Source organism: Alosa alosa, chromosome 2 (genome assembly GCF_017589495.1).
Source record: "Alosa alosa isolate M-15738 ecotype Scorff River chromosome 2, AALO_Geno_1.1, whole genome shotgun sequence".
NCBI classification, from domain to species: Eukaryota; Metazoa; Chordata; class Actinopteri; order Clupeiformes; family Clupeidae; genus Alosa; species Alosa alosa.
The window spans coordinates 11,179,510-11,196,263 of NC_063190.1; the positions used below are offsets into that span (position 1 = coordinate 11,179,510).

The 16,754-nt window shown below is 43.3% G+C and overlaps 2 protein-coding genes across 8 annotated transcripts; one reads left to right on the top strand and one right to left on the bottom strand.

Moving 5' to 3' along the window:
* Positions 1–83: 83 nt before the first annotated feature.
* Positions 84–6,926, top strand: fgl1b (fibrinogen like 1B). Its single transcript, XM_048236707.1, has 8 exons — positions 84–401; positions 559–675; positions 798–1,023; positions 1,113–1,272; positions 1,386–1,483; positions 2,268–2,356; positions 3,398–3,588; positions 6,461–6,926. Exons 2-8 carry the CDS (start codon positions 598–600, stop codon positions 6,642–6,644), a joined length of 1,026 nt encoding a protein of 341 aa, XP_048092664.1. The 5' UTR covers positions 84–401; positions 559–597; the 3' UTR covers positions 6,645–6,926.
* LOC125289679 (thrombospondin type-1 domain-containing protein 1) lies at positions 6,899–13,283 on the bottom strand. 7 transcript variants are annotated; one of them, XM_048236651.1, is made up of 6 exons: positions 13,178–13,283; positions 12,554–12,642; positions 11,602–11,731; positions 10,270–11,268; positions 9,474–9,635; positions 6,899–9,208 (listed from the first exon to the last, which is right to left on the bottom strand). In XM_048236651.1, exons 3-6 carry the CDS (start codon positions 11,663–11,665, stop codon positions 7,629–7,631), a joined length of 2,805 nt encoding a protein of 934 aa, XP_048092608.1. In that variant the 5' UTR covers positions 11,666–11,731; positions 12,554–12,642; positions 13,178–13,283; the 3' UTR covers positions 6,899–7,628. The 7 variants fall into 7 exon arrangements, with proteins under 7 accessions (XP_048092608.1, XP_048092626.1, XP_048092611.1 ...); XM_048236669.1 differs by having other exon boundaries at positions 11,602–11,787; XM_048236654.1 differs by lacking the exon at positions 13,178–13,283 and adding an exon at positions 12,727–12,793.
* Positions 13,284–16,754: the final 3,471 nt, after the last annotated feature.

Below are 16,754 nucleotides of genomic sequence, written 5' to 3' on the forward strand. Positions count from 1 at the left end.
TTTAATATCGTATACGTATATATGCAAGTTATTATAAAAGCAATCAGATTGTAAGGAATTCGGCCACAGCTGTTTCCAATTAAACACTGCTTTGAGTTTTCACTCTCTCACACAACCGAAAAGCAGCTTTTATGTATCAGGACTAAAATCAAGATAAGGTCAAGATATTGGTTGTATGATGTCCCTGGCTTCTAAGATCCAAAAACTCAACCTACCAGCTGTGGAATGCCAGGAATGGGAAAAGTTACGACACCTTTCCCGTTCTTTGCTGAATTTAATGTAGAACATGCGGAACCAACAGGTTCTATAAATACTGCAAGCAAAACCCTGTCAGAAAACAACAGGCTATTTCTTTTGCTTCTGGACGGGGAACGTGCGAAGCGCATCAAGGATTCATCAAGGTAAGGCACATTTTTGGTCTGAACAAAACAGGAACACATTCTGAACAAATCCAAAGAAACACAACACATCAAAAATGGAAAATGACTCGAGTATGAAAATGATGGCATTTCACTTGAAGGATGGAGCACACTTTTTGATTCACTGTTATCTCTTAAGGCCACTGCACACACTAGTGCGTGCGCACACACATATCTGATGCCACTGGTTGTGTCTCTGTTCCTGGTGCTCAACATGGTGTGGCAGTGCCATGCCGGTGCCTTTCCACCACTCTCAGTATGTCGTTTTACAACTCTTCACATTTTTGTGGTACTTCTGAAATATGATTGATTTTAAAAGTGCTAATTGATTAAATGTTACGCTATTTAGACTGTTATGTCTTGTTTATTTCACCTGAGGCGAAGGAAGAATGTATGCTGGGCTTGTCAGAACTCAAGCAGAGCATCCAGACGCTGGATCACAAGCTGGTGCTTGGGGAATGGCAACTGCAAAACCTACGAGAGTACAGATATTTCCCACCTCCTAAACTGCGCCAGATCTCCATACCAAATGACACAGTCACATACAAGACAACTGCTCCACTTTTACCGCTTGGTCCTGGGAATTTACTAGTACACGATAAAGGTCAGGCTTGTTAAAGCGCACCCTGTGAAGGATAACTCTCAGGGGAAAGGTATTGACCACTAGTCAAATCATGTTGTTGTGCTTTCTAGATTGCTCTGAGTTATATGACAGACTGCAACCACCCAGTGGCTTCTACCGAATCAAGCCAAAGGCAGCCTCAGAGCCATTTCTGGTGTACTGTGATATGGAAGATGGTGGGGGGTGGACTGTGTTTCAGAAACGTCGCAATGGAAAGGTAGACTTCAACAGGTAAGACAAAACCATCAGCATTTAGTTAGCTCCCCCTAAACATGTTTTTTCTCATTTGAATGTATGAGAGATGGTAAAATGCAATTATATTTCCCCCTTGTGAATTTCTGAAGGGACTGGGCTGATTACCGTGATGGGTTTGGAAATTATGAGTTGTGGAATGATGAGTTTTGGTTGGGGAATGAAAACATTCATTCTGTACTCATTGGAGGTAAGACTGCCATCATATACATACCATAATAAGTCCTGCCATCAGCAAGGGTCTAAGGGCACAGATGACCCCACCCCCCAAGGCCAAGGAATGTATATGTTCTACTTAAAGGGGAACTATGCAGGTTTTTTTTTAGCTTAATTTACCTTAACTTGAACAGCTTCAAAGTCATTGGAATGGTTAAATGACTTTTTTCGGGTTGAATGGTGGCCGTCTCGCTTCCCCTTAGCGCCTGTGAGCGGAAAAAGCACCCTTCCAACTTTGGGCCGGCGGGCTGACGGAGACAGAAAGTCTCGCAGCCATAGCTCGCAGCCTCACAATGTAACAAATTGTTTTACTGCACTACACACATACACGCCAGGCACTGACTAGGTAGTGATGGAGTTCTTCAGACATTTGTCATGGCAGAGCTAGCGAAAAGAAGCAGAAAGCGAGTAAACCGTTGTCGGAGGGGAAACGGGGAAAGAGGAAAACGACAGACTGACCGATTGAGGAGTCCCGTAAATCCTATACTTTGAAGCTGTAGAGGGAGCTCTGCAGAGAAAGCTGCGAGCAAAAAGCGAGAAAACAGCAAAGAAATTGCCAAAACTGCGTAGTTTCTCTTTAATGCTGGAGCGTGTATGGATGAGGGGCCCAATTCTTTTGTCACCCCTGGCCTGTTCATAAACGTCAAACACATCAAAATATACAATGCATACATAAAATGTATACCATTGATGCATATATATTTCTGGTTAAACTTGAATGTTGACAAAGTCATACAGTTTATTTCCCTGTGCTCTAGATGAGTATCTGTTGAAGATTGATCTGATGGACTGGAATGGGCAAACAAAGTATGCCATCTATGACAACTTTAAAATCTCTGATGAAAAGGTAAGCTTTAGCATCCCTCCCAAACACCACTAGAGAAGAGGTAGTTTATTATGGATAGCTGGAGACATAATAATTTAGAAGCAAAGCTATCGTGTGCCTTATGGGAGCATTGAGCTAACCCACTGATGTTTGTGAATAGGATTTTCCTTGTGGTATTAACTCAGCAAATAAATTTGGCCTGATTGTTAAATTAGCTTCAGCAAGACAAAAAGAGTTTTACTCGTTTACTCGCTGTCTTCGTCTTGTTGTTGCCACTGTTTGTCTTACCACTGACACATTTGTAAAACTCCCTCTTCACCTGTCACTTATTCCAACCCTCTGCAACATATTTGATACAGACTAATATCTTGAAATGTTTTTAATGGCTCAAACAATGTTTCCACTGGTCGACTTCAGGTGGATAATAAAAAGAAAAACAGTCAAAAAAGGAGAGAAGACTTTTTATTGTCAAAAGTTGTTTTTTGACTCCTGCACTTGGGATGTGAACAATCACCTTTTCCTCCTGACCGTTTCCTTCTTTCCTTACATCCACATCTATCTGTGTCCATTCCAACATCAGATGGTAGTTCTAGGTGGTAGTTCACTCCGTCTCAGATCGGACACAGTTTTGTTTAATCTGCTAAACCAGGACAAAATCACTTAAGAGTTAACTGTAGGCTGTTTATTCATACAATATATCAATATGCAGGATCAGTAAAGGGTAGTCACTCTAGTTACCTGAAGCCAGGTACACAGACATTTCATTTCATGTTCCATTTATTTAGAGTAGTTGTAGAAGTGTGCACATCCCCACCGGTGAGGTGCAGGGCAAATGTAACTAGAACTCAAAGGGAAGAAAATTGATTTGCCTGAGGAAGACCCAGCCAGGTCGAAACATTGCAACATTTAATAAATATATGGGAGTTTTAGCAGAGTGCGGGCATTTCTTCCCTTTATGTTCCATTTATTTCCCACACCTGTTCCACACCAAACCTGGAAGCACTGCATTAGACTGAACTCCTGTCTGCCTGAGCTGATCTCTGTCCGTGTGCTCCTCTGCAGGACCAGTACAGGCTGAGTGTGGGTGTATGCAGTGGCCAGGCAGGAGATGGGCTCTCCGGGGGGACCAACATGGTGGAGCAGTGGTCAGCCTCGCTCAGCGGCATGCAGTTTAGCACCAGAGACCAGGACAACGACCGCTACCTGCAGGGCAACTGTGCTGAGGAGAACATAGGCGGCTGGTGGTACAACAGGTCAGCTACGATTCTGAGATTAAATCTGATTATAAATGGAGAGTTAATTTACACACATACATAAACGTGACGTTATACAAAGAGTTATATAGCTTTGATTTAAGGGCTGAGGACGTTTTATTTATGCTGAATTTTGAATAAGCAATTTGATCCTTAAATGTGTACATCTGGTCTCCATATGTGATGGGGTCTGGGAAAACCCATCGCATGGTAAAATTTCACCAACTTAAGGTTCTGATACCATCCTATCCTTTTCCAAATCACACCACATATAAGGACAACTAGATGTACCGCAAAGTGGTACAAAATATGACTGCCGCTCAGTCCTGCACATTCTCTCCGCAAAAATAAATCATGCTTGTCAATTTGTCTCCATCTCCTACTCCAGCCCCTACTCTTGCAACTTTTTGTGTATGTAAATGAGTGTGTGCATAGTGTGTGCGTGTGTGCGTGTGTGCGTGTGTGTGTGTGTGTGTGTGTGCGTGTGCGTGTGTGCGTGCGTGCCTGTGTGCGTGCCTGTGTGTGTGCGTTTGTGTGATATCCAAAACCCCCCTCCAAAACTTTGCATGCATTCAGAATATATCATAATGATCATATACTTCAAATTTCATGCAGTTTTGAACCTCTCAGCCAAAGATACCTGCGATTGCAATGCATAATTTTTGCCTTTTCACTATTAACTAGGTGGTGCTACACAACGGTGGGCACAAATACATCAAAAACTTTTGTTACAAATTACAAATACTGGCTCATGAAATGTAACAAAATAAAATACAAAATACTGATTTTTAATTAAAATACAAGTAATTAGTAATTTGGAAATACAAAAATACCCACACAATAATCATGGTATACTAACAAGGCATATTATTGAAAATGTATCCCCAAGAGACAAGAAATACTATTTTTGATTGGCTGACAGGGGGCTATTAATTCTGTACATTGGGGTACCTATGAAGTAGATCTGGTAAAAAATGTAATCACCATCCCATATCAATGTAAACAATGATTGAACTGACAAGCAGGCTTCGCAACAGTGGAATCAACTGTAACAAAGCAACCTACCCACCATCATTTTCCGTAACCAATGAAAGTAGTACAACAAATTGAACAGGTCGGTCTCTTTTTAAACTAAACTACATTTCCCTTGTTGTGCTATAAATGCATAAATGCACGGAATTAACTTGGGAGATAATTCCACTGCCGGGAGGTCTTTGTCTCCGTCTCCTCCATTATTTCTGCATATCAGGACACCACAGCGGATGTTACTCCTTACAGTAAATCCTCATGTCAAATCCAAGTTTTAATACTGTCCTGCAGTAAATGCGGATGTTACTCCTTACAGTAAATCCTCATGTCAAATCCAAGTTTTAATACTGTCCTGCAGTGAGAATGAACATCAGCTATTAGGTACTCAAGGTCATGGGGTCAAAGGCCGTGGTCCTAATATTCTTCCTCAGTATCTTATCTGTATTGTTTTCAAATTTTATTCTTGTAGCACTAAGCAGTAAGGGGTTCTAAGGGGCTTTACGTTGTCCACAAGGTGACAAAAATGGACATAAACAAACAAATTGGGTTTACACCCCATGTTGTCCTTACAGAAGGGTGATAAAGTTGACCATTTTGGCTCCCATATTGCCTTTTTTTCTTTTCATTTTTTTTTAACTTTACAAATGTTCAGAGGGGATCATAATAGAGGAAAGTTGGATTTTTAAGTTGGTCACAATGTGGCATACCACAGCAAGAAAAATGGAAAATGGGTAAACATTTCATGTTTTTCTTCCTAAAAGGTAATGAGGTTTAGGTCAACTTTACAGTTGAATACAGGGAATTGCCCAAAGGATATCTCCAGGCACCCAGCACTATTCTTAAAACCAGATTCACTAAGATTCTGGCCTTTGGCTTTATGATAAGCATTGCCTATTGTCATGGTTATAGCGGGTAGTATATTTAATTGATCAATTGAGTGATGACATTTTGGCTTATTTGAGAAGTATTTAAGTAGTTGAAATACTCAAATACAATCCCTCAAAGTATTTTGTTACAAACTACATTTGAGTTTTTCCAATCCTGCAAAATACAAATGACAAAATACGCTAAAGTAATTAAATATGTATTTTAAATACATATAATTGAAATACTGCCCATGTCTGCTGCTACACCTCAAATGAGTGGATATGGGATGTGTTGACATGGCTCCTGGAGACCAACATACCAAAATAATTTGGTCATCCTAGGCCCTACGGTTTTCGAGATATTCACAGAAAACTGTGTCCAACCCACCCTCCTTTCGGGGGGCCGATGCAGTGGGTTGGCGATGGATGAAAACAACTTTTCTGTGTCCTTGCTTCCATCCTTGTGGAGCTACATGCCCACCATGTTTTGTGCAGCCTGGTCTTTCAGTGTCCCGGGAATCGTTGACACAAAATTACTGAAAAAAGTAAAACATTGACTAAACCTATATGACTGCCACTTCACTAGCACGCTGGTCATAATAACCCATTTGTCATTGTTGCAATGCTCTGAAAAGGGGAACAGTAATAACTGTTATTTGGGGTTTGTAGATGGTAAGTTTTGATAGAAACTGGATAGCTCATGTTGATGCTGTATTCACAACGCCACACAATACAGGTTTCTAGGTGTGGGGGTTGGTCTTTAGGTAACATCCTCAAATCACACTAAGGTGGGCACCATTCACCTAGACTACCTATGTTGTTGGTTATGGAACCCAATGGAAGCATATCTATGTTTTACAATATGATCAGCATCATCCAACTCTTCCTAGGTCACTCATATAATTTGTCTAGAGAAAACATTAACTGTGTTTGAATACTTTATGATGTCATTTTTCAATATTTATCATAAAATACAGGTGTCACGCTGCCAATCTGAATGGAAAGTTCTACAGAGGAGGCGAGTACAAGGGCGAAAATGACAATGGCGTAGTGTGGGGTACCTGGAGAGGGCTGTGGTACTCCCTCAGGCACACCACCATGAAGGTGCGCCCACAGCATGCCATGGCTGGCCTGGGAAGTGGAGCCGGACCAGAGGGCTAGTCGGCCATGCAGGATCCCTTTCTGCTAGGCAATACAAGAAAGGTTCCTTTTTGGAAACCTCCTTTTTGCTATCTTTCTTCGTTCACAGTAACAAACACTGGAACCACTGATTTTTGTAGTATACTGCATAGTTTATTTTTCATCCTTAGTACATGTCAGTACAATGATAAGATTGTTCTTGCATGCCATTTTACTGGGGCTTGTGATGGCTAGATTAAACCAATAATTAATATCCTCCATTACATTCAGTACAATGATAATAAAACCAGCATTTGAATTTGGCCCCTTGGTTGTGTTTCTTTTTTTTAAAAAAAACTCTGCTATTTGCATGAAAAACGTATCAAACAGGCAGATTTTATATATAATACATTTTCTATAAAAGTATTAAAAAAACAGTACATTTGTGCATGGTTAACCACAGTGCACATTGACAGAACAGTTAAAAAAGAAAGGTTAAACACGATAAAACAAATACAATAACCTCTCCCCAGTGTTATCTGCTTATTGAACAATTTGTGCATGGAGATTAAGCCATTCGTGACATTTTTCAACAAATCTATTGTTCACGTCAAGGCCCTATGAAGTTATATCTTCAGTGTCCTTCAGATGGAACAGATTTATGATCATGAGTGAGTTGCTACAAATGCACTAAAAGTAGATTTCAGTTCCTGTTTAGATGAGAAACTGCTAAATACCATGAAATGATCCACACTAGACTCCTATTATACAGGTAGTACTATGGGCATTCAGTTCCTTCCTCTATGCCCAAAAATGAAAGCAAATGACAATCAAATGACAATCAGTGATTAGAGTGAGTGAAATTGTGTAATCATAATCAAAAACAACATTTGGTACAATAAACATTCAGTAGTTTAACAGTGTATCAAAGGAAATTCACATCGAATAGTGACTGCTACATGTACAAATGCACATGTCCAAACTTTTGACTGGTAGTGTATGTTTTCCCCAGTCACTGGTGTTACCTCAGGTGCGCCTGTGCATTCCCAATCCTGGCGGTGGCTCCACTCCCTCCCCCTCCTCTCCCAGGTGTCCTGGGAGGTCGATCATGCGCTTCTCTGCCTCAGAGAGGCCGTAGGGTGAGCTGGCACAGGCATTGCTGTAGTCACCTGAGAGCGGGAGGCTGCGGCAGCGGTCTCTCCGCTGCGCCGTCGCGGAGAAAGTGGCGCTGCGCTGCCGATGATAAGCCGCATTAGCGTTGTTAGCATTCGCGTTAGGGTTAGCATTGGCCTCACGTAGCTTCCGCGCCAGGATGTTCCGCTGGATCGGCGACGGACCCCGGCGGTTCCAGTTCTGCTCGGCCTGCTCGGCCCTGCTCAGCCCGAGAGCCGGTGGTGGGCTGGGAACGTCCCCTCGGTGTCTCTCAACCGGGGCAGCCACCGGTCTGGCGCTGGTGTCCGTTCCGGCTGAAACACTTCTGGCTAGCCCTCCTGTGTTTGCCTTGAGGTCGATGAGACACGGTGACGCCTCTATCCACGGCCGCCTCCTGCTGTCTGTTGTGCTTTCAGAGGTTCTGGGTTTCCCGGGGGCCCAGGGCTCGCTCTCACGGATGGGGGGCGGCTGCTCCCACGCTCCCCGCGTCTTGCAGCTTCCCTCGGGGATCTGCCGTGGTGTCACCTGGGTCATGCTCCGCTCCCGGAAGGGCCTGGCAGCCACCGCTGATACTGGGGTAGACTGCTGGTGCAGCTTGGTCTCATGGAAGCTGGACGTGCGCCTGAAGTTGGGGTTCTTGGATAAGCCGACGCCGCTGCGCTCCACCATCTCCACCCAATCGGCCGTCCGCTCCCTCTTCTGTGCGCTGAAGCCTGCCGTCGGGGACCCCAGACTGTAGTCAGCTTTCGGGCCGAGTCTGTCGGGGAGGGTTTTGGAAGCTTTGGAAGGTGTCCAGGCTCCCTCCAGGAATGGAGACTTGATTCGGTAGCGGCTGAGGTTGGAGTCGTCCTGGCTTTCGCTGTCCTGCTGTGTGGCGGTGAGGCCGCTCTGCGTGGACTCCAAAGCCTCCAGCATGGTGTCATCTATGGGGCTCTGGGAGACGTGGTAGACCTTGGTGGCCTCCTTTAAGCCCCGTTTCTTCATTTCTTTCAGCTGCTGCTGGGCCAGCCGGTAGCCAAAAATTGGCGGCACGATTTTCTGCCCCGACGGAGACAGTCTCTCCGGGTCCTGAGGGCTGAGGGTGAGAGGGAGGGACAGGTTCTGTTGATGCCCCCCTGAAAAGACCCTCTCCGGTGGGCTGGACACTCCAGCAGCGAGAGGTGGGCCCTTCAGAAGGGCAGGAGCGGCCTGGAGGCTGTCGGAGAAGCTCGGCCGCTGGAGGCTGTGTCCACAGATGGATGCCTCGTCCGAGTTCTTGCGGCCGCCAGGTGAGTGCACGGAGCTGCGACGCACCGAGCTGCATTTGGCCGCACGGCACACCTTCCTCCAGACAGTGATGAGAATCGTGGCTACAATCACTGCCAGGCACAGGGAGATTCCTGCCAGACCTACTAGGTTACCCTGCAGTGAAGAGCCAGACTTAGGAGGGAGCATTGATGGCACTGGCACGGGAACTAAAACAGATGAAAAGACACAAAATATGTGGCATTATATAGTCTACTGCATTCAAAGTATAAAATATACAGTATATGAAGCAGTCAAAAACATGCCTTTATTATGAAAGCACACACAATTACCAGAATATGAACATGGTGATCAGACTTGATATGATAGTTTACTGTATACATATAAGCATATATTTGTGTACATGTAAGTGTGTAAATTTGTAAATTACAGAGCTCTTATATAGGACTGAATGCTCTTGGGTGGTGAACTTACCTACACAATCCTCTAGGGAGCAGTGTGACTGCTCCTTCACCAAGCCTGTGCACCGAATCATCGCCCCACCAGATGGCACCAAACACTTGCGTGTGCGCTCCCGAATGCCCTCCCCACAGGTCACACTACAGCGGCTCCACGGCTGCCACGGACCCCATGTCTCTGGGATGGCAAGGAACATGAAAATCAGTCAAAAACAAAGCAATTAGTAAGCAGTACTAGACTGATCAGAGAAAAACAGTTCAAGAATGCCAGGATGCACTGAAGTTCCAAGACGATGTGTTCAGCAATTCTTTACTTTATATTGATCCATCACTTTTATCCACAAATACTTGTATAAATATACATTATAATTAGTATCTGTGTTCTCTGGGAGCTGAATCCATGATTATGCTAATTGTAACCACCTTGCTCGAGGTCCTTTCAAATAAGACAGAACCGCTCTGCTTCATGACGTACTTTTAGGTGGCAGTTTATTCAAACCTCTTGGACTGATCTAGACTTGTAACATGGGTTACAAGATGGGTGGATGGGTTAACACAATATAACATTGTACTATTGTGGACATAACTTATTATTTATTAGGAAAATTTTCAAAAATTCAACTTGTTAAGTCCAGCCTAAACTGGTAGGGCCAACTGGTTATTGATGGCAATTTTGGTTAAGATTTGGGATTGGTGATCCAGACTACTCTACACTACACATACAGTATATGTTCTTTCTATGCCATTTTATTTGGATGTGGTTTTGTGTAAACAGTCTAAACACAATTTGTATGTTGCATGTAACTGCTAACCTGCAATCCTCTGCACCACTGTACAGGTCTGTGCAGGACTCGGTGAGCGACTGGAGTTGAGGATGAACCGGAAGCAGTACTTATTCTTCCCGGGGTCAAAGACAGAGCAGTTGAACTCAGTCTCGTTTTCCCCCTGGGTCAGCCAATTGTAAGCCAGGTGAGCAGGAAGTGTGGCTTCCTCGGTGCCAGAGGAGGAGGACCCAGACCCGGTCATCTTGGACGCTCCGTCCCGGTATACAAACACCCTCCCATAGGTGAAGGCACAGGGTGGGGGGACCAGACGCACAGTAACTGCCCTATTGCACCCGCTCCTGTGGTTGCTGTCCACCAAGAGCTTATAGGGGAAGATGCGAGACAGGTAGAGGGGTACAGACGCCTTGATCTCTTGCTGGGTGTGGGGAGACTTCAGGGCCACTCGGATGAAGTCGTGCTCGGTAAAGGGGAAGACGCAGTCCAGGTCCACGTGCTGCGACCTCAGCGTTGTGATCTCGTGCTCCGTCTGTGCCCGGATCTTGTTGATGTTGTTCTTGCCGATCTGATTGTACTCCAGGTAGGTGACCTCCAGGAGGAGCCTGGACGCTCCGTCGATGGCGCATGCGTGGAAGTGGTCATTGGTGGACACACCGATTTGGAAGGAGCCGGAGGTGCGATTGTTGGCCTGCTCGACGGAAATATGAAAGGTTGGCCAGCTGATCTGCAGTACTGGACTCCACCACCAGGTGGCTGAGCCATTGGCTAAGGCGTTCTGGTCACTTGTTCGTTCCAGGAGGAATCGGAAACTGCCGGCGTAGAGAAAGCAGGAACAGTCGAACTCCATCCTACCTTCTGACTGGTTGTAGGGGAGGTACCTGGTCAGCAAGGTGGTGTTACTTCCTATGTCCACCAGAGAGATGGTCAGGTTGTGGCCAGTGCCATTGCAGTCAGTGTTATAATCCACAAACACGCTGGCATTGCTCAGGGCAACGTGGACAGAGGGCCACAACTGGAGTCCAGCCATCGCTAGAAAACATTAAAAAGCACACTATCAGGTTATTCTTGAGCCATTTTTTTCTTCCTTGGCTATGATGGGCTTGTGCAGTTTTGGGAGAGAAAACACCCTCCCTGCTCTTCCTACTCTGCATTGTGATCACAAATGCCACAGTGTATAGGTCACTTCCTCAGAAAAAAGCACACACGGAAGAGAGCCTCACCCTTCCACTGACCTCTCTCTCTTCCTCATGCTGCTGCCGTACCATTGAAATAAAGCAACACTACGCCCTTTATAAAAGCAGTCATAAAAGTTGCATAGGACCATTGAGCTGGTTATCATAGTAATCACTGGAGTTTACTCACCATATCCCACAAGTACAAGAAGAAACGGTAGGTGGATCCTACCATTGGTGGGTCTCTGTGTCATTCCGATGCATGTGCTGCAAGACCCTTTAGCACCACATGCCTCCTCTGATCAGCCATCCAGGCCTGTCTGTCAGACAAGGCAAGCTACCATCAGACAGCTCCGGTTCAAAGCAACAAGACAGTCTAAAATGTGGCCATATACAGTATGTTGTAGTGACAGCACTGCACTGAACCCTATCAGGATCCAAAAATGAAATTCTAATATGCAACTAGCAATGGCATATGCAAGGCATATCAGTAGAGGTGTTGCCTCATTTATGATTGATTGATCATTTGTGCATCTCCTCTACAAGCAAAAAGCTACTGCCATCACATGGTGTTTGAGCCCCCCAATAGGCCATCAAAAGTCACAGTGCACAGATACTGACTGTGTGAGATTACCTAAATACAGTAGCCTACTGTGCTGTAGTATGATAATAATGGGAATGTACAGTTGTGATTTTGTCAAGGTTGAGATATAGTTTACAAAATGTCATATGTTCACAATAACCCCGAAACAATGGACAATGTATTCATTCAGTCCAGTATGTCTGCTGCAGCTATTAAAAGAAGAATCTGGCTTTAAAACTTGGGACACCGTGGTTCAACAAACGTAATAAAGAGAGACGAATTGCGAGATATTTGCACCTAAGTATGTAATAATAAAAAAGCAGTCTTTTTGATAATTAATTTGCCAATTGAAGGATCAACGTCGTTATAGAATAATTATCTAACTGTCAGAGGCTAGAAAAAGTTGCACATATGAAATGTATTTAGATTGAATGCAATGAACACTTTCATGGTAGGTTAATTCCAGATCAAGAGCAAACAACAAGACCTTCACGGTCCGTTATCGTACAACAGAGAGACCATACACCTACATAGTTCTATAGAACAAAAACGGACTAACCTTTTTTCAGGGTTAAAGTCATCCGTCCAGTCACCGTAAGCCGTCAACCGTCATTTTTTTGTGCACTCGTTTGATAGTCTACAATAGCCCTGGCGTTTGAAAAACAGACACGGATTACTAACACACGCAAGACATTGTCAAGCAATCTGTCTCGGTTTGGTCTTCAGACGCACCTCTCTGTCAAAGAGATCGCGCGCTTCCGTGCTCCCTCTGTCGGCAGATTACTGGCTATTGGCGTTAAATGTGGTTAAATAATTTGCCTTTCAACGTCAAGGCATATAATGCACGTAGTGAAGTAGCATTACCTTTTGTCAAGCGGTTCCAAAGTGAATAAGACAGACATAGCGTAGGCCTATTGGTGAGAAAATTCCAAATGAGAGTAAAAAAAAAAACAGTGTGATACTGGTAAAATAACAAGTCTACAGATTAAAATAGCCTACAGTTGAACTTGTGGACAAATATGGTGTACAGCTTATTAATGAATAACCTATGTATCAGCCTTTCAGCCTTTTATTGCAATCTCTCCCCTTTAAATATTAAAAACAGAACCAATAATGCAATACAATATGTCACTAACAATGACCCACTGTAAATCTAATGATGACATTTGAAAAAAATACTCACGTGTTTCCCGGATGAGACATAAGGAAAACAGGAAACGCTTCCAGAAATGTAACTCGCATGTAGAGAAAAAAACACAGACCATTAACAAGACAATAGGAACCAAAACAATTCATTTTGAGCTAATATTAGGATAAAAAGCCAAGATGGGAGAGCCATCCATTATTGGGTTGGGGGAGTGGCTCACAGCCTCCAGAGGGCCTACATTCTCTGTAGTAGGTCAATATGTATATATATTATATATACATATATATATATATATATATATATATATATATTTTTTTTTTTTTTTTTTTTTTTCCATGAGATCAGTGAAAAGGCTGTATATAATACAAAATATATATCATGCAAAAAACAAACTATGTGTCACTTGTAGGAAAAAGTTTTTGACAAAGGTGTTTTTTTTAACCTTGTCAACACCTCGTCAACCTTGGACTGCCAACATGCATGGTTATGTACGCATACAGAATACGGTATCCTGTTGTAGCCTACTGTTGTTACGATAGTGTAAAAAATATTATGAAGGAGACAAATAATAGCCCTACCATCACCATGTGGGGTCTTGGTACAGGGTAAAGTGCTTAGCAAGATTGAATGCTACATTTGGAAAATAAATAAATAAAGGAGTTTGATGTGTGAACTTCATTAAACTCAATGAGGGAAAATGATATTATAATTTATTATTAGAATAAAACATTTGGTCTCTGTCTCCATAAAACTAAAATGACGAAGCTACTTTTGAGTATATAAAACGTTAATACTGCTCAAGGCTTTAAAAGCAAGAGTCTGGCGGCTTTCCCATTGTTTTCTTTTAAAAGGTGGAAAAAGAGTAGAGGATACGGCAGGCGGACATGGCCTCTAACACAACAGGAAGTGTGTCAGGAAGCTGATGACGGCAGCAAGTCCTGTCTCCCTCTATTTCTTGGGCACTCAGCTTAGCTAAAACAGAAAGACAATGGACACTAAAGCAGAGCCCACCAGAGCAGAGAAACTGTGTAAATGTATAAGTTGCATATCAGAGGCTGTGTATATCCTAATAAAAGTAAGATAACATTATTGAATGAAAAGGGCTTTCTTGGGGTATGAATTATGGTATTATTAAGGACTCCAACATTGGACCAGAAGGCCATTTGATCAAGGTTTGAATGCAACATTTGTACCTCACTTCACTGCTGACAATCAGAATTGGAATCAGCTCTGTTGCTACATTTTGTACATATACACATACAGTATATTATATCTATCTATATACATATATATAACTACCAAAGGTCAAAATTGAGGTTGCCCACAGTGCTGAGACTCAACTCACTATCAGTGCACCCTGTTCAGCTGGCCCCTCACTGGTTCCCTGTAGAAGACTTCCTGTGTCGAGGCCTGCTTCATCCCGTACTGACCAGATGGCCCTCCCTCTCTCACCCCCCCCTTCATCCCTCTCTCGCCCCTAATTCTGCTGAGCGGCTGGGGAGATCAGATCAGCTCCCTTGCCTCCCTGCTGGACGGTTGGTCTGCTATTGCCGCTGACAGGCAGGGCCACCATAAGGTGGGAAAATTAGGATGAGTCTGAGGAACCTGGCTGTCACCAACATGGGGCCTTCACAGACCATAATGACCAATATTATTTTTATTATGGGGATTCAATATTATATTCTTATCTTAGGGCCAAATATTTCTTGCAGCACCCCTACTGAGCGGCATCTCTATCTCTTGCTCAGTGCTGCACCACATTCTAGCAAAGAACAATAGGACGCACACACACACACACACACACATATATACACACGGACACACACAGACACACACACACACACACACACACACACACACACACACACACACACACACACACACACACACACACACACACACACACACACACACGGACACACACACACACACACACACACACACACACACACACACACACACACACACACACACACTGCCCTATCACTCCACCTCTCCTTGGGTGTGCATGTGTGTAAATGTTTGTGATGCACCTTCACAACATCAGTGAAAACCTCATAATTATTTGTTAGTGTGAGAACCCTATATCCAGAAAAAAAACTGTCAAAATTCAAAAGACACCAACAGCTTCATAGTTTGAACGTTTATCTAATGCCGTGACATCAGGAATTTCCTTCAGACATGCTCACAGACAAACTTGATGAGTCTCACTAGATGGATTACCTGCACACACACCAGAGAGCGCGTTGGTGTTGCTACAGGTATAGCCATAGTATGCCTGGATTACACTCCAAAGTTTGCCAAGCAACAAGCTTATAGTTAGCGTCCAGACACGCACAGACTGACCCCTTTAATGTGCTCAGGCCTCTCACAGTAATGTGGTGTGACACACATGTAGTGCAAAGGGGGGGGAAATATGGTTTTATGACATCCTATTAATCCATTTTTGGGATATAATTGCATTTTGAGTAAACAGGTACAGTCATTTGTAGGAGTTCTATCAAAAAGGCTTCAAATGTTAGAAGCTACCCAGATAGCATAACCTAATTTTGTAAATGGTACAATCATCAATTTTAATCATCAAAAATCATTTTACAATGATGTTTTAGTTTTTAAAAATGGCCCAAAGGCCACCACAGAAGAAACACGGAACAATAATGTTAATCAGAAGCATGGACAGTCTTAACTCATTTCTACGGGAATGTTGTGGGTATATCTCACAATCTGGGCTTTAAAACCCAGTCTACAGATTACACATATGCTGTGACATTTGCCAATTGATTTATTTCACTGTGGCGAGTGGTCAATCCTGTGTTCAGCGATTGAATTATCTTTGATAAGCAACACAAGATTCACAGACCTGAGGGGGTTCATGCAGTGGTCAAATGACTGATTTCTTTCTCCCCCTCTTTCTTTTAGGTCTCTCTCTTTCTCTCACGAGGGAGATCATACCTCACTTGCTCAACTTACTCATGTAGTTACGAGGTTTGTAAGGGCGCACAAGCTTTTGAAACACTGTATTGTTTTGTCTGTGTACATTCTGTAAGAACAAAAGATGGCAATGAGCTGATTTCCCGCACAGCAAGACTATCATGCCATTGGGGAATCATGAGCCAGCATTGAGGAAAGGGAAGTGGACCCTATAGCACAGAGGAGACTGGCTGAGAACAAAAAAGTTCCATCTTTCCAAGATGTTTATCTATTTTAAAACATGCATACATATATTAGTATGTCTAATACTATTAGAATGCATTATTTTAGTTTTTGCTTTGCTGTTTGATAGCAAAATAAATTTCAATCCAGTTTCTGACAGAAGGGGAGAACTGCCATAATGCCACCTAGTGGCATACATAATCATTACACCCTGATATTTCCAGTTCTTTAGGACCTCTTCCTGCTTCATGATGGTGATTTGTTCTGCGTCAGTCAAATCTCCTCTTGAATTATATTGCAGGATTAGGTGCATCATCCCTGCACTCTAACACAACAAAATAAATATGCTTTAATTGGAACCTGACCTGTTTTTTCCACTTCCACCTGAAGCCATTCCCTCCACACAACAGCTAAGAGCCAGTGTTATTACTTCCGAACTAATCTTGCAGATTGTGGGGTC

Bases quoted from the DNA above. Each gene is read 5' to 3' on its own strand.
- fgl1b (XM_048236707.1), top strand. From the start codon at position 598: ATGCCACTGGTTGTGTCTCTGTTCCTGGTGCTCAACATGGTGTGGCAG. The intron at 1,484-2,267 runs GTAAGACTGCCA...CCTGTGCTCTAG, and splicing joins TCATTCTGTACTCATTGGAG to ATGAGTATCTGTTGAAGATT. The intron at 3,589-6,460 runs GTCAGCTACGAT...CATAAAATACAG, and splicing joins GGCGGCTGGTGGTACAACAG to GTGTCACGCTGCCAATCTGA.
- LOC125289679 (XM_048236651.1), bottom strand. From the start codon at position 11,665: ATGACACAGAGACCCACCAATGGTAGGATCCACCTACCGTTTCTTCTT. The intron at 11,269-11,601 runs GTGAGTAAACTC...AATGTTTTCTAG, and splicing joins TCTTGTACTTGTGGGATATG to CGATGGCTGGACTCCAGTTG. The intron at 9,636-10,269 runs GTTAGCAGTTAC...TTGCCATCCCAG, and splicing joins AGTGGTGCAGAGGATTGCAG to AGACATGGGGTCCGTGGCAG.